This window comes from Anolis sagrei, chromosome 5, assembly GCF_037176765.1.
Source record: "Anolis sagrei isolate rAnoSag1 chromosome 5, rAnoSag1.mat, whole genome shotgun sequence".
Classification (NCBI taxonomy): Eukaryota; Metazoa; Chordata; class Lepidosauria; order Squamata; family Dactyloidae; genus Anolis; species Anolis sagrei.
In genome coordinates, this window is record NC_090025.1 from 148,833,975 (window position 1) to 148,857,349 (window position 23,375).

Below are 23,375 nucleotides of genomic sequence, written 5' to 3' on the forward strand. Positions count from 1 at the left end.
CTTTCCTATACACAGTCCCTCTTTTAGATGTGATCTTTTTATTTATCTTAGCTTGGGCCACCCAGGGTGTTTCCATATAGAGTTGGGATTTTAAACTGCTCATAAATAACTGTTCTAGGATTCTTGTTCTCTTAAACTGCATATACCATATGTGAGCCCTTATTTCTTTTTTCCTTTCTGTTGTAGTAGAAAGGATGAGTGATGTATTCAGTAGCTTTAGTCTATCCCTTGTGAGAAATGAATTACCAATTTGCAGTACTTGTGTGTAGTACAAACACTTCACCAAAATTGAAAACACTAGTTCTAGTTAAGAATACAGGTGTGAATGTGAAAGAAGTGTGTGTGTTCCTTTGAGTGCTGATTTAAGGAAATGAGATGCTTCATCTTTTGGTGGTCATCCTGGAAAATGAGTATCTGTTTAGCACATCAGACTTAAGGTTGACTCTCAGCAGGCACATCTGTCAAAGAAAATATACACTCTACCTATTTTATTGTGTTAGCAGCTGAATCTACTGCATATCTGACCCAGTGGGATTGCTAATGTAGAGATGGATAATCTTATTTTCTATTTAGAATAAAAAATGAATAGGAAGATAGGGAAATGCAGAGAATGTGTACATAATTGCATTCTTTATCCATTATGTGACCCGATTTCCTTTTCTGCTTAGTTTTTCAGGCTTGCTTGCACCTTCTGGTATTGTCACCTTCACACAAGTAGAAGAGGCAGGAACAGTAGGGAGTTTATTCTGTGTTAATACAGGATAACTTAATGGCAGCAGATTTTAGAGCGCATTGATGTTCATCTTAGTTTCCTTATTGTGACATCTGCTTTAATTATGATGCATTTTGTTGGAACAGACTTGTGGCATATTAACAGAGGAGTAAAGTTTATTGATTAGTCCACTGACCACATCAAGAGTAAAAGACAAAAACAAGAAAATGCACAAATAGACACTAATCACTGTCTTAAAACTCATGTAATAGTGGACATACATTAAAACAAAATTAAAACTTGATTGAGTTAAAAGTTAAATATAATTAAAAACATCATCATTAAAGTGCCAAGGTAACACTTCATACCACAGAAGTTAAAGACAAAGGTTAAAACAAAGGTTTAAACACACCAGCTATTACACAATCCCAATCCAGTTCAGATATCTGCTTCACTCTTACAGTTTACCCCATTCGCCTTCAAATACGCAGTTCTCAGCTGCATTGCTTTATGTAGAAAAAGGGCCGTTTGGTGTGTTATCTTAACATTCTGGCCAGCTATTAAAAATGTAGTTTTGCTATAGAAACATACTAGGTCAAAATTATTTATTTATTTATTTAATAATATAATAAAACTTTATTTATATACCACTCTATCTCCCCGGGGGGACTCAGGGCGGTTTCCAAGCAACAACATCAAAACATACAGCGTCACAACATGAACAAAAAAAATTACAGTAACAGCAACATAAGCATGGAATTACCCAACAACACATAAATATTAAAAGAAAAAATCCTGCCTGCTCTTCATGTCTATTTGTTAGGGCATGGAAAAGGAATTGGTCAGGACAATTAAAAAGGCTGGGTCAAGACTGATACAAATTGAAATAGGATGGGACCCGCATTTGGGTACAGTACTGTCATAGGTAAATGACAAAAGTGGGGGACGGGCTATTTCCAGGGGCCTGTTAGGAAAATGATCAGGGTAATATATAGGGGGCTAGGTCATGTCCGGAGAGTGTCTGGGCTGAGCTAGCACTGGTCACTCTCAAAGATTTGTTGAAACCACCAAGTCTTCAAACTCTTATGAAAAGAGGGGAGGGAAATATTTATGATATTTCTATCCCGCCTTTCTCAGCCCGAAGATGACTCAAGGCGGCTTACAAATTGGCAGCAATTTGATGCCATAATATTCATAAAATAAAATTAAAAACATTTAAAACAACAATTATAAAAATCCATACAAAAACCATTAAAAACATATAATAACCAAAATGCAGCATTGGATCATTCTTACTGATTGTTTGGTTAGGAAATCAAGGCATTCCAATTCACACTTCTAGCAATGCAAACCGGATTTTGGTTTTAAATGTGGCACACTATCCACTTTCCAGCTTCATATGTGATCATCTAAAATCACTTCAGTATACCGTTAAGGAAGTCCAAAGAAATCCACAATTTCCACAAATGAAAGCTCAGGAAGATTTATTGCACTATGGCTGAGATAAAGAGCATGGCAATGTCATTATGCATGGTGTGTCTTTTTGTATTATTCCCTAAACTCTCCCAGGGGCAGACATGGCGTCCTTTATTTTCTGCACAGGTAGAAGATAATCAATTTTTGCTTATCTAGATTATTCTCCGTCATTACACTCATGCTACCATACTTCGGTTTTAATAAATGTTACTTCCACCTTAACTATGTTGTTGTTTTATACAGGTGGATACAGAGGACTACAAAGCCTCGTTTGTCAAAACAAATGAGGAAGAAACAACTCTTGCTATTTCTGGTTTAAGGGCATTTACAAGATATTCTGTAGTGGTCACTGCATTTACAGGAGATATACATGCTGCACATACTGAAGGCAAGCCTTGCTCTGCAGTTATTATTTCCACATCGGAAGCAGGTAAGATAGTATATTTATTTTATATATTTTTTGTTACTGATAATCTGTCAAGCCAACCATGACTTATGGCAACCTTATCATAGAGTTTTCCTGGCAATGCTTAGTCAGATGATCTTTTCTGTTGCCTTGTTCTAAAGCTGAGAAAATGTTGCTTGGCCAAGGTTACCCAGTGGGTTTCCACTGCTGAAACCATAGATTCAAACCCAGATCTTCTGCAGTCCTATTCCATTACTCAAACTCTACATCACACTGGTTCTCTTTTATATCTTATTTGGTTCTTTTAAGCAACTTTCTCAGACATGCCCCTAAAAGTCACAATGTGGGTTAGAAGTGGTCTCTAAAATGATGTTCTTGTTTTTGTTACCTTGAAATATTTTTGACTTATGGCAACCCTAAGGTGAATCTTTCAAGGGAGGTTCTTGACTGAAAAATCAAACAATAGTTAATATATTTTTAATACAGGAAGAGCCTCCATGATATTTATAAAAAGCTTAAACAACAAATTTATACAGAATATCTAGGATTGTTAAAACTTTTAGCTTAGTGATTGTTCTTCTGTTGCTTCTGTCTTTCCAAGAATGAAATGTAATCCCATCTAAAAACTTTGAAATAACAAGGTTGAGATAATGAGCTTGTACTCTCATTCTTCCCAGTCATAATAATTCTAAAATAAGTCTTAGTGAATAGGGCCAACTATCCTTCCAGCATGACATTGTTTTTCTCTGATGTACTGGAAAAGGCTTCTCACGTAAAAATGCTTCTACTAGGGAGTTTTAAGTAGGGATACAATTCCTTGCTCATTTTATTTTTGAAGGAAGCAACAGTTAATTTTGGCAACTTTTCTCATGCTGTGAGAAGGTTTTTGAATACTATTTGGAGGTGATGACATGCAGGAAACACTAAATTCAGGGGGAAAGAAAAGAAGTTTTCTACAAAATAAATCCTGAACTGTGAAGATATCCATCTTTCCAAAAAAAATTCCTTATAAGGATTTCCTGACACTCCAAAAATATGTTTTTAAAATATTTTTCCAACATGGTTTAATATTCTTTCCATTTCTGGTGTGAGTAGGACATTTATGTAGCAATGTCAGGGGTCAGGAATGAATAAGGCTTCCTCTATATGACTGTTAATTGACAGCATGGGTGGTATAAAGCAAATTCATAGTTGGTGTGTTGGTTTGAGAAATATTCTGGGAAAGCAAAGCATTATTGTGTAAGAAGATGGCTTCATAGTAGCATTCTAAATATTTGGGAAAAAGACAGGGTGCATGATCTTGTTTTTAAGGACCTCTTCACATGGGCCACCGGAATTGCCATACATCGTGGCAAATCTGGTGAAGCTCAGTGTAAGGTAGGGGAACCCATCACCCCATGCCACCTGACCCAATAGTTGCCATATCCCACGGGGGGGGGGGGAGCACTTTGCTTCCCCCATTGTCTCAAAGGCAACACTAGAAGCCCTGCCAGAAGTAGTTCAACATCATCTGATTGGAGCCAGTGGGCTCCATCATAAAACTATAGAAGATCTGGTTCATACTGCCAAAACTAAGCTCGCCTGATAAAGTCTTAAGAGAAAGCTGTAAAAAACAGTTACATAGAGAATTCAGATTGAAATTTAATTTAAGTACACATGGGAAATGATCTTGTCTCTGATAGAAGTAGATTTGATTGATTAAAACTAAGTAAATAATCAATTATTGAAATTTCTTCTAGTACCCAGAGACCCACTTAGTAATGTAACATTTCAGAGGATACCCAATGAAGTAACAAAATTTCAGGTGACATTTATACCACCATCTGAACTCAGTGGGAATATTCAAGTATATCAAGCGATGGTCTACAAAGAAGATGACCCAACTGTCTTCCAAATCTATAATCTAAGTGTTATTGACCGAACAAACAAGTCAGTTACCGCTCTAATAGAAGGACTAAAAGGAGGCTATACTTATAATATCAGTGTAAGTTGAACACTGTATCTTTCTCTGTAATGTTTATAAGTACAATTTTCCGTCTGTATCTATGGGTTCTGCTTATACAAATTCAATAAATCATGGCTGAAAAATATTTTTCAAAGCAAAACTTAAATTTGTTATGCACCAAGCACTATGCTGATGTGTGGGTATTTTTGTTGTAGCCTAGCCTCCCATCATTTCACAAATCCTGAAGTTCTCTCCTACATTTGCTTGTGTTGTTTGCCACTCTGTATGGGGAGGAGGATGCCATTTTACAATGCCATTACATATCATGGGATTTTACTATGCCATTATATATAACAGAATGAACATCCATGGATTTTGGCATCTACAGGGGATCCTGGAACTAATCCCCAATAGATATCTTATGGTCCTACTTTATATTGATATACTGCCTGAGATTTTAGAGAATAGATCAATACTCTAAAATTACCCACCGAAATAATCTCTAAATATTGTGTGTGTTTGTGTAAGGGTGTATATACAGATAAAATGAAATATCTGTAATAGTCCCTTTAAGTATTATAAATGTTTTATTTATATTTAGGTGTATGCACTCAATGGTGCTGGTGCAGGACCAAAGATCCAACTGAAAATCACAACAGACATTAAAGGTAGGATCATAGCATGGTTTTACAATTTTAATAATAAACACAATGCCTATAGAAATATAATGCAAACTTTGTTGCATTTGCTTTTCCATATTTTAGGAGAGTCATATTCTAGCATACCCTTAATATGCTGTTTTCTTTTCCAGCCTAATCTTGTATTGTGTTCAGCTACAAAGCTAAATAATGTTAACTCCTGATAGAGTAGCAATAACATTCAGTTGATTAGTTAATTGGCCATCAGTACAAAGAGTAAAATCTGGTGGGACTTATTTCCAAATTGTCATTATCACCATATTGGAATATATTTTAATCTGTTCTAGCAATAACATGATACACTAGCTGGTATGAAATGCACATCATTTGAATGAGGTTCAGATCTTTGTCACTTACTCATGACATTACTTGTAATGTTTACAGCAGAACTGTTTGCCTTCAACTACAATTTGAATCATTTTATGGGCCATTACTTACAATGTTCATAGAAAAAGAGATGGAAGGAAGCCCTTCAATCATGATGCCTATGGGTGCTAATATGTTAGTTGTGATTTTCTGTTATGGTGTTCAGGGCCTCATGGAGGTGGGCTATTCAAATAATATTATGGGTATTTGAAAATTTACTTGAAAAGTAATTGGAAAAGTACTGGATTTAACAGAATGGCATTGTACCATTTATCTATCATAAACAGAACCACCAAGGCCTAGTAGGAAGCCAATGCCAGTTTATGATACCAGTGGAACTCTACTTGTGACTTCAACAACAATTACTGTTCGCATGCCAGTTTGTTACTATAGTGATGATCATGGACCAATTAAAAAAATCCAAATTCTAGTTGCAGAAGTAGGAGGTATGCAAATTTGTGTTGTTAAGTTAAATGTGCCATCTTCATTGCTTTTGAGGGTTCTACATTTTATTCTCTTTGATTTCCCTACATATTTCATTGTGCTGACTTAATTTTTTTTTTTTGAGAAGGTTGCCAGCTGCAATACTAATTTAAACTATAAAGAGCCTTAATGGCTACAACAGACTAACACAGAAACCCGCTGGAAAGCATTCATTTAACCCTATACAAAGATCATGAGCTAATAAGATCTTTACCTCTTGTGTATATATTTCTAGTTTAAGCCACTTTATGAATACAGGCACCCTAAATGGTAAGCCTACAGGGTACTAAAGTAGTTAAATAAGTAAATAAAGTACAGCCTTTACTTCTGAATCCTACTTTTTGTTCTCTTTGAATTCTTTGCATACTTGGATTTCTTTTGAGTTATTTTTACATTGCTGAACTTCACTTATGCTATTGCAAATATTACAACCCCCATATCTGTGGGACTGAAATTTGCAATTTCTTTTAACCATGTCTGACAAAATATGTCTTCTCTCGGCATTATATAGGTATTTTAGTGTGGTTCTAGGGTATTCTGGGGCAGAGATTCTTCAGTTCTATAGAATTTGCTTTGGTTTTGCATATCCATGAACAATCCAGGAAAATATCCTTTGCAGATATGGGAGCCAAAGTGTATTTCTTTCTTAAGCCATGTAAATTCAGTACACATTCATAGTCACAGATGACACTAAGGACCTTATCAGACAGCCAGTGGTAAAGTGGGGGACGGCAGTGGAAATTGTGGAGCAGCAGAAGGAGTTGTCACACTTTATTCCCTACCATTGGGATCCATCCTCTGCCTTCCCATGGCATTTCCCCATCTGTCTCCACTTCCTCTTTGGCTCCTCTTGCCTTGTTGAATGAGGAGTCAAGTGTACACCGGACACTCTGGGCTCCGTTGTCACAACGCTGCCAGTAAAGAGCCAAAGAAAGTCCAGCCGGAAGCAGCCCTGCTTCATGTGATGGGCTCCATGAGACTTTATGCTGGTAGTAGAGAGAAGGAGGGAGAAGACACTTCTCTAGCTGCATCTGATGAGATCCTTATTGCCATATGTCATTTGTGCAGTCATGCATATTTCTTTATAAATTTTGTTCAGTAGAATATATTTGTAGAGTTAACTATTCAATTTTATTTTGTTTCAGACTATAATACAGCTTTCTTTCTTTTATTCAGTTCAGCATGATGGTAATATAACCAAGTGGTATGATGCCTACTTCAAGAAACCAAGGCCCTATTTTGTTAATGAAGGTTTTCCAAACCCTCCATGTGTAGATGGAAATGAAGGACTGAGCAGCAAAGAAGATGTATATGTAATAGGGGCTGATAGTACATGTATGATACCAGGAAGTGAAGAACAATATTGTAATGGTCCTCTAAAGCCGAGAAAGCAGTATTTGTAAGTGATTGACTTGTGTCTTCTGTATGCATAGTAGATAATGAGGAGTTTGTGTGTGCATGCATCAGGGTCTATATTTTCCCATCCAGTTAAAAAACCCAATAAAATATTATCATAAGTTCAACAAAATTAAAATACAAATAGACACCAAAGGATATTTTGGTAGTGACCTGAAAGGGGTCCATAAAACTTGTTTCCTTTAAGGATGTCTGAGGCTTTTTAAAATGACAACGAACCCATGGAGACAGGTGGTCTGGGAAGTGAAGGGACACAAGCCATTTTCTTTCAAATTTGGGCCAAATTTCCCAAGCCAAATGTCATTGGAAAGCAACTTATTGTCTGGGAGGAACAAGAAAGGTTGGCCAACAGATCAACGAAATTGAAGAAGTGTCTGAACGCAAATGCCTCAACCGTCTTGTCCAGCAGAAGGTTGATGTGGAAATGCAGAGAAGAGGAGAAAGAGACTACTGAATCTCCTGGAAGCAGAGGAAAAAGGTTACTTCACTGAAATGGAATTACTAGAAGAAACCATGGGGGAGTGACAAAAGGATATGAGAGCAAGAGCAAAACAGCTAAGAGAGAAGAGGGAGGAAGCCAGGTGGAAAGTTGCACAGAAAAGAAGGGAGCAGCAATTTAGAGAAACTTGTGAGGAGCTGCTGACACAGTGGAGCAAGAAGCACATGTTAGAGGTGTGTGAAGACCGCCTGGCCCAGCTTGCCCTAAAGAAGGAAGTTTCCTTTAAGGATGTCTGAAGCTCTCCAGCTACCATACTCTCAAGCGCCTTGTGCAAAACCCAGATATATTAGTGAAAGGGTAGTAGTAAAACCTTATTTATATTATATGAGCTCAAATTACTTCCAGTATTAGATCTAACACAAACAGATCTTTTGGTCCACTGTGGTAGACAAGTATGATAAGCACATTAGATTAGTTTTCTAAGGCCATAATTTTGACTTAGAAACCAATCTACCTCAAGCAAAGAAGACATTGGTTTTAGGAGATTGATTTTATACCATTTCAGAGAAATCAATCAATACATATAAATAAATATAACTAACTCATACATGATGCCTACAATACAACTCCCATATCTGTGCGGGATACATTCCTAGACTTACCATGGAAATGGGAAACCAGAGATAACAACGAATCCTATTGATATAAATGACTTTTAGAAGAAGCATTCCATGCTGCAAGACCTAGAGAATGCCACTATAGTGACCATTTAATGACATTTCAAACTGGTTTTGAACAAAGTGGCTTTGCTGTGTGGATGATTACATAGGAAATCCTGGAACCAGTTTGAAATCCTGATGGTGAATACAAAAAAACACAGAACACTTCTTTCATGTGCTTTTGTAGGAGTTTCTTGTCTGGCTGCTGCAATTTGAAACCATCTTAGAACATGATCAGTGTAGATGGGGCCTCTGTGAACCTACAGAGTAAAAGCATTCCACAGAGTCATGCTGCAGGTCTAGAAAATGCCTAGAACAAACATCTTCCAATGCAACTCCATGTTCAACTTCCAGTGGAAGCATATAATCAAATCACACTAGAAAATGCCTAGAAATGTTTTTTTGCGATTCTGGTAAGGGGAAAAGTGGCTACTGGTCCTGTGAACACAACAGTTGTGAACTTTAATTCTTAAATTCCTTAATTTCATTTTTCCTGTTTTTGCATGTTTCCAGCTACAGTATGGGTCCTTTGCTAGATGCATCACCAGTCTGCTTCACTAGGTGCCTGTTCTTTAATTTCTGTCTTTTCTTTTACAGGTTTAAATTCAGAGCTACAAATATCAAAGGCCAGTTTACAGATTCAGACTACTCTGACCCCATCAAAACTTTAGGTAAAGAGTGTGTTACTACTAACATTTCTTCATTAGAGCATTACAAAGAGACTTTTCACATTCTCCATCTGACAAACTACATACAAAACCTGAAGCTGCATTTTAATTACGATGAAAAATGCCTTTGTATTTAAACAGAAGGAAAATGTAGGTACAGGACTTCATCTACTTTCACATTTTAGCACCTTGTAACAGCTTGCAGGTATACCCTGCATAACTTTGTTTTTAGATGGTACAGTAGACTTTTGACAGCTAAATGTGTAAGTGACTTACTAAATGAAGTCACAAGTATTGCTGTCCTCTTGCAATGTTCAGAATTACTCAAGTAATCCTTCCAATGCTATATAATTTACTGATTGCAGTTCTGACATCCTACCATTGCTCTGCTATTAGAGATAAAGGAGGAACACTTTCCAAAATGTAATGTAGAAAGGGTGCTTCAGAGGGCCAAGGAGGCAGTCCTGATGGATCTATGATAGTACTATTACATCAGTTCCATCAGACCTTGCTGTAATGCAAAGATACCAGCTATGTGCCTGTTTCGATACTGGTGTTATTCCACTGCAACATATGAGGAACTAAAAGCATGCAGCAACTTGATTTGTAAGTCATGTATACTTGAGCAGCTGTGCTTTTCCACATGCCATTTGCAACCTTCACAGAGACATCATTACAGCACACATCTAGTAATGTGATAGCTGTATTATGAAAACTCATAATCACCCATGGTGATCATTTCATTCTATTCTTTTAGTCTGCTAAATGTTGTGAATTTTACCTTTTGGGAGTTTAGCAGAATCCTTTTAGCAGAGAATATATTTGCAAAAAATACACAGTACATTTTAGGGTTCAGATATTTTGTTTGTCTTTAAACTATGTTTCAGAACCAGTAATGGCCATTTCATATTACAGGTGATGGGCTGTCTGAAAGAGCTGTAGAAATAATCCTTGCGGTTACTTTGTGTATATTGTCCATAATTCTTCTAGTGGCTGCAATTTATGCTTTTGCAAGGTATGTATTTATTTCAGCTTAATTAGAAAGCTCAAGTGAGTGCATTGGCCATTCATTAGAACCAATTTGAGTCCCCAAGTTGCATTATCTAAGATTGCATCATCTAAAACTGAGTTAAAGATAAAGAGATAGAAATCTAATTCAAGTAGCATATTTCTCACTGAGCTTTTCGAGAAACAGTGATCCATTATTATAATCTAGTATGTCAAGGAAGAAGCAGACAAAAGAAGTCACACCATTTATTCATGTTTTATGGTCATTATATAGAAATATAACACCACACACTTGGATAGAAAGTCATATCTTTCTTCTTACCTGAAGCATCACTTGTTCATAATTTTTTCAAGCTGAATAGTCAGTTTATACCTCAACATTCTGCCAGTGGTGATGAAGGATGAAAGTTTCTAGGTGGAAGATTGAACTAAGTCCCATCTGCAAACCAGATTGTGCTGTATGATACGTGTTCAACACGGCTGAACTCACAATCATCCCCCCCCCCCCCGGTGCCCACACAAACACATACTCTGAAGAAACCTCCTACACAGTGAGAGAGTCCATTAATGATTATTATAAGCCAAAGGAAATCATGTGCATGAGCCTGTTACCATAGGAAAGTGAATACAGGACATCTGGAAGAAGACTTCAAAACTGTACTGAAAATTCAGTTCAGTGTCATAAGAATATGATATTAGAAAAGAGCCAAAAGCCATTATACTTAGAAAGTATAAACATAATTATCTAGTCTTTTGTTTGTTTGGAAAATGCTCTACTAGTATCTAATACTTTATTTAATTTGCTCTTATACCATTTAATTTGATTTAAAACATAAGTTTCTGTGTTTTATAGAAAAATATAAAAAATACTTTGGTACTTTAATCTTTGCACCAATGACAGGGGAAAAAGTCCTGTTATTTCAATAGAATTGTTGGTTATATACTGTCACTTCTAGATTTTGTCTTTTCATCTTATATTTGTTGTTTCTGTACTAATGGCTTTTTAAAAAGATCTAGTTAATTTAGGAATTACAAATATTTAACATTTGATTTCCTTTGGCTTAGAATTCGTCAAAAGCAAAAAGAAGGGGGCACATACTCTCCGCGGGATGCAGAAATTATTGACACTAAATTCAAACTAGATCAGTTGATCACAGTGGCAGACCTGGAAATGAAGGATGAAAGATTTACACGGTAAGCATACTCCTCAGGCAAAACAGTAGTTCTGGAGGTCTGCCGCCATGACCCTATAGTGACCTTTTACTTGTTTGGAAGTGTTTGTGGTTTTCTTATTTACACAGGTCATCAAGATCTTCTTTCAAAGGGTGAACTGCAGACACTTCTCTCAGAAATTCAGATAATCATTTGCTTTTCCCCTGTTTGAAAGAAGACTAACATATAAATAATTAAATATTTTTCTACATGTTTTTAAATTGCATATTTAATCCTTTTGAGTAGTATTGAAACTAAGATTTTTTTAAAAATATATGCAATAAGTCTAAATACTCTAAGTGCATGTTACTGATGTTCATTTTGACTCAGCAGTTCAGTAGCATCTCATTCTGTGCTATCTGACCACTTTTCAACTTTTTATCAGCATCAAAGTTAGTGTGGTGTAATGGAGAGATAGTTGGGTTTGAACCAGAGAGTTCTGTTCAGTAGCTGAATTCTACTAGCTATCAACCATGATACTCAATGGAAGATTATGGACCAGCTAGTTGGTCTGCCTAACTGATGTGAAAGGGATCTTATAGTACATTAGAGACTAACTGACTGAACAACGTTGGCATCATAGGGTTTTGTAGAGTAAGTCTACTTCTTCAGATGAAGATTAACATATGAAAGCTTATACTACCAACTTTGTTCCCTCAGTTGTTTTGTAAGGTACTTCAAGATCCCTTTGAAAACTCATACTTCAGACTAACAAGGCTATGTCTTAGAATTGTCAGGATTTTCTGAAGACAAAAACGGGAATAGAGCAAGAAGAGCAGACAGTGTAGAACAGAATGTACGTTACTAAGTACTTAGCATGTAAGTAAATAGGCATTTGGAAAACATGATTTTAGTCCCTAAAGCAACTTCATGAGACTAAATGAATTTAGTCTCATGAATTCTTCAGTTTAACTAAGTCACACCAGAAGCAACTTGCAGTTTCTCAAGTTTAACTGAGGTGCTATGATAACTGTCTAGGGCAGTCATTCTCAACCTGTGAGTCCCCAGATGTTTTGGCTTACAACTCCCAGAAATCCCAGCCGGTTTACCAACTGTTAGGATTTCTGGGCGTTGAAGGCCAAAACTTCTAGGGACCCACAGGTTGAGAACCACTTGTCTAGGGAGCCTTCTGAGCCCAACACTTTATGTAGAAAAGCAGTTCACTTGATTAACCAGCTATTTTGACAAGATATAATTCAATGTCTGGGATATTATTCACTTAATTTAATACATGAACTAGCTGAAACACAATTGGTACCCTATGTAATTTTACTGAAAAAAACTTTAGTGCTTTAAACTAAAGGTGAGTAGCAGCGGTATCTGCAAATGTCAGCTTTTTTTCATGTCAGGAGTGACTTGAGAAACTGCAAGTCACTTCTGGTATGAAAGAATTGGCCATCTGCAAGGACATTGCCAAGGGGGTGCCCAGATATTTTGATGTTTTACCATCAATGTGGGAGGCTTCTCTCGTGTCCTCGCATGGGGAGCTGAAGCTGAAAGAGGGAGCTCATCCACACTCTCCCCGGATTTGAACCTGCGACCTGTGAGTCTTCAGTCCTGCTGGCACAAGGGTTTAACCCATTGCACCACCGGGGGCTCATAAATGTCAGCTATTGATCAGCATTCCATGTTTCTGAGCATTTTAGACTTTAAATGAGGATTACATGAGGATTACCTACAGGATAGAAACACAAACCTTTGTCTTTGCTACTGTGCCCATGACTAATAAATTGCTGGTGATAATAATGCAAATATTCACTGTAGAAGACAAATGGAACCCATTCAACTTTTAAATGTAAGCTTTTATATCTTAAATCTAGGCATTTATGTACAATGTGTTTCTATTAAGAAGATTAATCTGAATTAAAATGCTGGTCTCTTTCTGAATATTTAATAATGAATGGATTTTGTTTCCAGATATTCCTCTTTTTTCTTTAGACGGAAGGAGATATTTGTTATCCAGTAAGTTGTTGCATGGGTGAACAGTCCATGTATGGTTTCTCATGTGCTGTGTTTGCTTGTGTGATACTATGCTCTGTTAACCTATACCTAAAAATGTTTTTCTTAGTGCCTTAGGAGCTTTTTAGTATTAGATGATGATATTTGTACTGTGACACTTGTTTTCATATCATCAGAGGCAATGCAGGGTCTTTCCAGATGGCAGGAAAATTGATATGTTATCTGTAGTGCTCTATTAGCATATGCCCAGTCCAATATCACAAGCATCAAGTTCCACACAGTGATGGTTGATCAGCAGCCCTACCATCAGTAGAAAACTAATCTGCAGCTTTAACAACACAGACATAGAGAGAAGATGTGTGTCCGGTATAAGACAAAATTCACTATTAAAAATAAAGAAAAAATATTCACACAATGGTTGGATATATGGGAGAAGAGGAAGCATTCCTGGTGTTTGGTACTTTTTCTTTTAAAAAGGCTTCCATAGAAGTCCATCATAAACAGACTTGGCAGCCATGCAAAAATAGAGCAACAATTGTATATTTATAGTTTGAAAAGGTAATCTAGAAAGGTTCTCAGAATTATGAATCCACTTAGGAACAGTTTGGATAAAGATTTTCAACACTCACCTCCTGTGAAATGACTGTTGAATTTCAGCTTAGTAGAAAAATGACCATGGAGTTAATATGGCTAGTAATCCTGGTAATGCAACAACAATGGAAAAAATCCTGTGTAAATGCTGTGTATTTCAAATACTATGGCATTTTGTGACAATCAGGATTCAATTTGTATACTTAATTTTTTTTGCTAAGTGTTTCAGTTGAATATATTGAGAATATGAAATACTGTCATTAAAATGTGGGATGAGATTTTGCTACTAGAACAAATGTGCATCTTTTGATAAATCCAATTCAGTTTTTGGAGATCCAAAATATCCCACCATCTATCCTTAATAAATTCATTACATACAGTATAGCCCTCATACCCAAGACAGATATACAAGACCCCCTATGAATACCTGAAATTGTGGATAGTGGTGACCCATTATTTTGACTATGGACCTCATCATATGTGCCACTGGAATCACCACTGATCATGGTAACCGGCCCAGGGGGCGGGGGGATGGAGAACCCATTGCTCCATGCTCTGCATTGCCTGACTTACCCCATGCCTTCTCCCATTGGGGAGGGGGAGGTGCCTGCCACCCAGCTTCTCCCTGTTGTTGCTAATGCAACATGGGAAACCTCCTGTGTTGCTGCGGCAGCAGCATATGCCACTTCCACTTAGCCACAGGGCCCCGTCAGAAGTAGCTCTATGTCATGGGATAGGAGCTGGAGGGCTCTGTGGCTAAACTAGAGAAGACGTATGCTGCCAAAATCAGTCCCATCTGATGAGATTGTATATTGAGTCAGATACATACTATTGGACCACATTGGAGGACCTAGAAATTGCCACAAACAAATACTAGGGGAGGATGTTTTTAGGAGTATGGGTAGGTGAAACCAATTTTGGATTTCTGTGTAAGCGGATTGTTAAAATCCTTATTTTTTGCATTAAACAATAGAGTAATTCTCAAATTCTTAATTGTAATGAGCTTTCTTAGTATTATTTTAAAAATGAAAATCCCCTTCAGGGGATTGAGTAGACATTACATTTAATTTATCATTTAGTTAATAAGACCTTAATATGATATTGATTGCAGCCGTGATTATGGTACTAGTTACACTGCATTTTCTCATGGATTGTAATGCATTTAGTGGTTTGATGTCAGATTTCTATGGCTAACCATGATGTCAATTTTCAAAAATTCTGAGGAGTAACAAGGAGTGTTAGAAATGGGACAAAAAAGGCTACACTTAGCCTATTCCTGTATTAGAAGAAGGGGTGGATAATTCAGTATTGGTTTACCATTTTTTCAGTGGCCAACCTGTGCAATGAGTAATTTTATTTGCATGATATTTGCTATCAAGAGGTGGCTGAATTGTTCAGTAAAGAGCACACTTCTTTTCTATGCTTTCTGTAACAAATATTTCTTTGTTTTCAAGGTCAGCTCTTCATCCTCTCAAGGGTGTTTTAATGAAACATTTATAAGGCTTTTTAAAAAGCACACTCATGAGTTAGTGGTGTTGCTCACTGCAAGTAATACCATCAGTACTATGAGATAGAGTTTGTGATAGTTACACAACAGTATTCCATAGCTTACTGACTGTGATGGGTGATGCACTAAATGCAGATTGATTTCTTTACATGTAAAACATTGCAGCTGAGTGTTGAGAAGTGCTTTTATGAGTAAGGTTCTCTAGATCCTCCATGATCACAGAGTACCAATTGAAGAGTACAATAACACAGATAAAAAAATTCATTTCATCAGCACAGATGACTAAAAGTGATATACATCAGATTAGTAAAAATAAGTATTATTTTCATAATGCCTGACATTATTTTCAATGTTTTTTTTAAATGACACTTTTGACTTTGAGGAAGAAGGAACTCTAAAAAGTGCTGCAAGTCTCATTAGATAAATAGTAAAATACGTTGTCCCTCTGCACAAAGGTATTAGAGCATTATTAAATAGTCTGTCTGTTATTGAGTTTTAGCCTAGTGGCTGGATTAAATATCTATATATGTATAAGGGCTTCTCATAAGGACTTACTGTTCCATACTATCCAAGAAGGATAAAACCTATGAAAATTTCAATTAACTTGTTCAAAATTGTTTCCTTGGCTATTCCTAGCAGGGGCCTGTGGTGCTTATGAGTTAAGCCTTTAACCTACGTATTCATTTCTATGGTTTCTGTTGAACAAGATCAAATTCCAAATGAATTTCAAGTGACTGATCCAGCAAGTAGACTAATTTTTTCCGTGACAATAGGAGCTCCAGTCACCATTGCCAACATAAATAATTGGGTTCTTTTTTAAAAAAATCTAGACAAATAATTTGAATTAAATAAGCAGTTTTGGAATTACAGTAACAGTGAAAAAAACATCAGTTTGTTTTTCACACCTACAGTTCCATAAATTAAAGCCAAATTCTTCAAAACTACATTTTCTCCTTTAAATATTTGAATTGTTAAATGCCACTCTTCTTCTTCCTCCTCCTCCTCTTCCTCCTCGTCTTCTTCTTCTTTTTTGCCTATCATTTCCACATGGCTTCAAAAACACCTTTGTGGTTTTGACAGGTTGATGCGACTGTTTGTACTGCACCTAACACATCACACTGCCTATCACTGCAGACCATTGCCCTGTTGGTTGATTATCGATCTGGTAGCGCTAGGAGGTGGGGGTCAGATTTTGGCCAGCCAAATTGTTAAATAACACTAATAGCCATAATTTAGAAGTACTTTAAAGACAAATTGGATTACTTCCAATGATGTATGTTTTTTCTCTAATTCTTTTTTAAAAATTAAGACTTAATCCACTGATTCCTACTTCTAAGAAAATGCAATTTCAGCAATACTACTCAACTTAAAACTTGTTATGTTTATCTCCAGATCACATTGCTATTTCCTTATTAGTACCATATTGCTCTATGGAAACTATTTTTTTTCTAAATTGGACAGATCTCCTGAGATTTCTTTGGTTAGAGGTACATTGTTTACGAATAATATTCCAGCAACTCGCTACTGCCTTGAGGCTGAGCTAAACAGTCAACATTACACAATGTGAAAATGTATCTATTATTCTTTCTTCACATTTTAAAAGCGCTTCGGGACTTTTATTCAGCAATGGCACCCTTGAAAGTGTCCTCTCCTTTCAAAGGCATCTCTTTTGCATTTTAAGTAAATTTCATTGCACCAAATTGCATTATGTAAACAAAAGAAACTTACCTTAGCTGCATTCATTATCAATCTGTTCTGCAGAAGTGGAACTTTAGAAACTGAACTTTGAAGTTAGCTATAACAACTGAAATTCCTTAAGTTCTCAATTGAAATAAGAAAATAAACATTGTGAAAGTTTTGGTACTGTTCCATTATCCGGGCAGAGGTCACAAGTGGGCCTAAACAGAGAAGGATAGTCCATTTTACGGAAGGGGGGAGGGGTGTTGAAGGAGTTAAATCACTTCCCCTCTGTTCCTGTTATTCCTCCCATGCATGTCGCCATCATCAAAATGGCCACCATTTATGACATGGGAAGGTGGGGATAACGAGCAAATATTGGAAAAATGGTTTTTCTCCATCAACCCCCCCTCCCCGATAACATAGACTACCCTTCTCTGTCTAGGTCCCCTTTTGGAGTCTGCCCAGATAATGGAACAGTGAAAAATTTTCTTTAATTGTCATTCATTATTATGCAGTCTGAGGACAGCTTATTGCTTCCATGTCAGAAGTGAATTTTAGGTCTCATTCCATATTTCAAAAAAGTGAACCATAATATGTTCAGCATTTTAACAGTTCCTTGAATAATTGGAATAAAATCCAAAAAAAAATCTTAGAAAAAGAGGACAAAATAGCAAAACATGAGCAGAAGACAGCTTCTTTATCAGGGTGTAAGATAATGTGGAAAACTTGCTGATGTTAGAAATATTTAATAAAAGGACTAGAAGTAGTAACAGCTGATGACTCCTATGTCAGTGGGATGGCAAATCTCTTCCATATCCAAACTGTAAAATACCTATCCAAGGTGCTGAATCATTAAGGTGATGTGATTCAGTAGCTTTGATTTTACTTTTAGAGTCCAAACCAAACCTCAGGGTAGATTAACCACCTCAATGAAATGTGCTCTTTGCTGCAACTCTTTGTTTCTGTCATCCCTCTGTATTCTATTACAAATGGAAATAGCCTGTGAATGCTATGAATGTTATTTCTACTACAATTTCATTTACCAGGATAGATTATAGTAGTCCATCTTCAACAACTGATGAAATTCCCATTTTTGTAAAGATACAGAAATCTTGTAATACTTTACACTAGGTAAACCTAATTTTGTGTAGCGCTTTATTTTCTGGTTGTTTCACAGATTCTGAAGGCCTAAATCCCATACCAAAATAGTACAAGAAAGTGTACTTTATCACTTTGAATTCAGCAGGCAACCCTTCTTTGAGCAATGTACAGTCATCCCAATGGCTTCTTGGATAATCACTCAGTGCCTGAAATTAATCATGTGTGTGAACAAAATTGACTAGAAGGAGATATACGTTCAGGAGAGCATCTGACACTTGAACAGCATTACCAGAAGGAATAAAATGTAAAACTACATACAAACCACTCCCTGATCACAGGATATTGGCCACTGGTGGTCTGTGATGCTAAGCAATTTATACTGGTCCTGAGAACAAACACATGTATATATACATGAAACGTAGATACAGGCAGCCTCCAAGTTATGAACAAGATAGGTTCTGTAGATTTGTTCTTAAGTTGCATGTAAGTTGGAACAAATAAATTTTAAGTGTAACTCCATATAGATAGATAGATAGATAGATAGATAGATAGATAGAGCATAGGGAAGGGTTAACACCTCTGTGGTGTTTATTTTATGGTCTGTGCCCCTATTCAGATGATTTCACCTCACTTTCTACCCCTGTGATCATTGGATTATGAAATATTTGGCTTATTGTAGAAACAAGGATTGGTGAGAAAGATTCTGTTGAGACACCTTTTCACCCTGTGATAATTCTTCCAGAAGTGAATTTCCCTTCCAAAGGGCAGATTTCTCTCACTTCCTGTTGTCGTAGCCCCATTCTAACTTTGAGTTGTTTGTAAGTCAGATATTTGGAACTCAAGTGTGTATCACTTTACATGCCACACTTAGCATATTCTTTGAAAAGCTCTTTATATGAGAGATCTACTTGTGATATCTCAAGCCAAAATAAGGCTTTCCTTGATGCATGGAATTTCTGTGCCTGGTATGTCCAAGAATTTGCAAAAATATTTGAAAACACTAATCTTGCATGTGTGTGCATGTCTGCCTTCAAGTCACCTGAAGAGATATGGCAGCCTCATGGTTTCCACAGGGTTGTCTTAGGCACAAATGCTCAGAAACAGTTTTGCCAGTTCCTTCCTTTGAACTATAGTCTACAGTACCTGGCATTCACTGTCAGCCTTCCATCTGAGGGTCCTTCTACACTGGACAAAATGTAAAATAAACTGGTGTTTAAAATGCCAATTCCCTTGGCATTTTGTGGCCAGATGGGGGTCCCAAAACCTACCTGTCTGTTGGAGGGGTGGCCACATACCGATACACAATTAGCACATGTGGGCAGGGGTACTGCCAGACTCTCTGCCCTGTCCTCCTTTTTGCCAGGCTTGAATGCTTCCCTTCCCAAGGCTTTGGAGGGGGGGGGGATTTCTCCCTCCCTTCTCCAAAGCCCATTGATGTCTGTTCAAGGTGCCAGGAAGGGAAGGGAAGCATTTATCTGGAGGCTTTACCTAGTAAGTACAGGACAAAAGGGAGGGCAGGGAAAGGAGGCTGCATAAGTTCAAGGAGGCAGGATAGCTGTGGAGACAAACAGAGAAGGTCCAGGTGTTTGGAGGTTTTTTACAACCTGGATTAAACCTGACAAACCAGGTTTATTCTAAGTTGAAACGGATTTGTCTGGTGAGTTGTTTGAATGCCCCAGGCTAATCCATTTCTTGTGCCACATTATGTGGCAGTATAGATGGGACTTAAGTGCTAATCAGGGTTGACTCTGCTTAGCTCCCAAGATCAGATGGGATCTGGTGTCTTTAGAGCCTCAAGTCTTGCATACTCCATTTTTTCTTTTTCTTTTTAATCTATTAAATTCAACTTTCATTGATTAGGCACTATAAAATATATAAATGATCTTTAAACTACACAAATCAAATGATATTTCCGGGTGTTAGGATCTTATCGCTAAGAAAACAACTTTTAACATATTTTTTTAGCAGTGGCTCAACAGGAAAAAAAACTTTAGAACTAACCCCTTGGAAATACTGAATGTATTATTGACTCCTTAATTTTCTCTCTCTGTTATATCTAGAACTTAACTGGAATTCAAAGTGTTGCTTGACTCAAAGCTTAACTCTTTGAACACAATCTTTGTTGCAGGTTACTTAGTTATAGAAAATCCATCAAGTAAGTTCACTGTTGATTTTTACGTTGTGTCTATACAACTGCTAGTTTGCTGATTCGCAATGTGTGGTTCCCTTTCGTATATTTATTAGAAAAAGCTCCAAGCTGTGCATAAATCATAAAAGCATGACTAATTGCATGGTAACTGGAGAAATGCTTTCTCTCTCTCTGGGGTGAAGCCTGCATGTCTGTGTTTTAGCTTGGCAAGTAATACAGGGATATTTAACTCCTTGGGGTTTAAAAACCATGTCATTATGGGAATGAAGTCACTGCAGTATTTTATATATCTAAAGCCCTGCATTGTATAAAATGATTTCTGTGTGACAAAAGAAGCATTATGTGCTTGAACTGAACTGAAAGGTGACTTTACAAACATACATAAATATCAAAAGAGTGCATTTTGGATTTGTGACCTTTGCAAAACACAGTTTGTAGACAGAAGTTGTGTTATAGCAGCCAAAATTAGGGGAGGTTTAAAATGAGAAAATAGATATTGTATCTTCAAAATAATTCCAAACACAAAGGACTCCCTTTTGTAAACTCTGCATATGATTATGCTTAATTTCACCTTGTGAACAATCAGAATGACAACATTGTAATGTTCTAATGGTTAAACAGCTCTTTTAAAAACCATTCTTCTTTTCTGATAATATGTTCTCCCTTATGTCTAGGCCTATAGGCAAGAAATGTTTCCTACAACATGTTGAAGAGCTTTGTGCAAACAACAACTTAAAGTTTCAGGAGGAATTTTCGGTATGTTACCAGCAGTTGTCACAACATTGCAAGACCTTCATTTGTTTCATGTGTCACATTTCATGTCCATTTTAAGCAGGCAGGGCCCTTGATCATCAATACCCAATTACCAGCTTGATTGTTTGGAAAGTAACATTACACCTGTTTGGGTACTAGTGTCTTCTTATTGCAGTAAGAGCAGAACTATTTGTAAAACAGCCATCTTAAGTTTTCTCTGCAGCAGAAAAGGTATTGATGATTTGTTTGATATTAATAATAAAGTTTCCTAGAATGTTCCAATGAGGAGGTGGGAGAGAGTATGTAATCCCTGGAAAGTTTCAGGATGGAAGAGGATCCAAGGGCAGTTCAAATCTTCCTCTCATCACTAGCCAAAGTACAGATTGACTGAATCATCTCTACTAAAGGATAATTTATATTTGATTTGTGGGAAGGAAGTGATTACTCATTCACATTTGAAACCAATCCATTTGATTTGGTAAGAACTGCTTCTTCATTTTATTCCATTTTGCTGTGTGTGACTGCTAGGACAAGGCTATTCCTTTTTGTAATGTGAGTATTTGATTAGTTCCTTGATCCACCATTCTGTGCTCAAAGCAATAATCTGCTACATTCAGGAAGAAGTGGGCCAAACATTCCCTATTCTCTTTCACTAAAGCAGATTAGTGGTGCTGGATTACAGGTCAAGGAAGTAGGGACAGAAGATAGACATTATTACTAAAATTATATTCTGAAATATTAACTGATGGATATTTATTAGATTTGTACAAGGATGATATTACAAAACTTAGATCACATCGGGGGGAGAAGGGCGGGGTATAAATATAGGAAATAAATAAATAAATAAATAAATAAAATAAACTGGAGAAGTTCAGGATCTGGCATAGCATGATTCACATCACCCTTCTTTACCACAATCCTCTTCTGCCAACAGATCTTATCCAGCAGAGTAGTTTTTCTGATAGATTGCTCTTGGCATATCTCTGAACAGAAGAACTTTTCTGTCAGTGAAAGTGATATGCAAAATCCTCACCCTCTGCAGCCTGTGCATCATTGAGTTAGGATTGTGTTATCAGTCTGCTGACAAAAATCTTTAGCTGTTTCCCTGCATAGCTACTGTTTAAGGGATTATTTATTCCATGTGCACCTGTAGTTGTAGAAAGTGGATTATTTTAATACTGTGTGATGGCAAGATATCTGGAATAACATGCAGAAAAACAGCAAATTCGATTTTTGGAGACATTTAATTTACACCATTTTTATTTTTATTATTTGTCACACTTGTATCCTGCCCTTCTCACCCAGGATGGGGACTCAGGGTGGGTCACAACAGAGGCACTATTTCATGCCTTAATACATACAAAATAGAACAACATATACTTTAAAATCCCATAATTAAAACATAACACTTAAAAACATTATTTAAAATCACATAATCCAAAAAACGTATTCCAGGAGCCATTCCAAATTGTCATTTGCTTTGTTCATTGTTACACTAGGAAACCATTATTGCACTGGGAATCATTGTGCAAACACTTGGTCCCACAACCACGATTTGACTTTTTCTTGAAGGTCAGGAGGGAGAGGGCTGATCTAATTTCCCTGGGGAGGGAGTTCCATATCTGAGGGGCCACCACTGAGAAGGCCCTGTCTCTCTTCCCCACCAGTCGCACCTGCAAGGGGGAAGGTATTGAGAGTAGGGCTTCCCCAGATGATCTTAATCTCCAAGATGGTTCATAGGGGGAGATACATTCGGACAGGTAAGCTGGGCCAGAACCATTTAGGGCTTTATAGGCTAAAGCCAGCACTTTGAATTGTGCTCGGTAGCAGACTGTGTGATGGCAAGATATCATTGTTGTCTTCTTCTGGAATAGCATGCAGAAAGATAGCAAACTAGCTTTTGAAGACATTTAATTTACACCAACTCAGATTCCACCAACATATTGTAGCATGGATGTTTTTCTTAGGCCCAATTAGGGTAAATCCATTGAATTAGCTGGATTTATTTCTGTGTTGATTTGCCATTCAATAATTGATTCAGTGAGTCAACTCTACTTGGAATTAACCAATAATATTATAGCCAATTT

At 36.9% G+C, this 23,375-nt stretch overlaps 1 protein-coding gene across 1 annotated transcript in view; it reads left to right on the forward strand.

The window, feature by feature from the left end:
• Positions 1–23,375, forward strand: part of PTPRQ (protein tyrosine phosphatase receptor type Q) — a 112,255-nt gene that overhangs the window by 74,344 nt on the left and 14,536 nt on the right. The window contains exons 44-54 of the mRNA XM_067469117.1: positions 2,432–2,618; positions 4,334–4,578; positions 5,141–5,207; positions 5,891–6,049; positions 7,263–7,485; positions 9,258–9,331; positions 10,244–10,343; positions 11,402–11,530; positions 13,466–13,510; positions 20,515–20,541; positions 21,210–21,291. Coding sequence (XP_067325218.1) covers positions 2,432–2,618; positions 4,334–4,578; positions 5,141–5,207; positions 5,891–6,049; positions 7,263–7,485; positions 9,258–9,331; positions 10,244–10,343; positions 11,402–11,530; positions 13,466–13,510; positions 20,515–20,541; positions 21,210–21,291 — 1,338 coding nt within the window. The remainder of the gene's footprint in view (positions 1–2,431; positions 2,619–4,333; positions 4,579–5,140; positions 5,208–5,890; positions 6,050–7,262; positions 7,486–9,257; positions 9,332–10,243; positions 10,344–11,401; positions 11,531–13,465; positions 13,511–20,514; positions 20,542–21,209; positions 21,292–23,375) is intronic.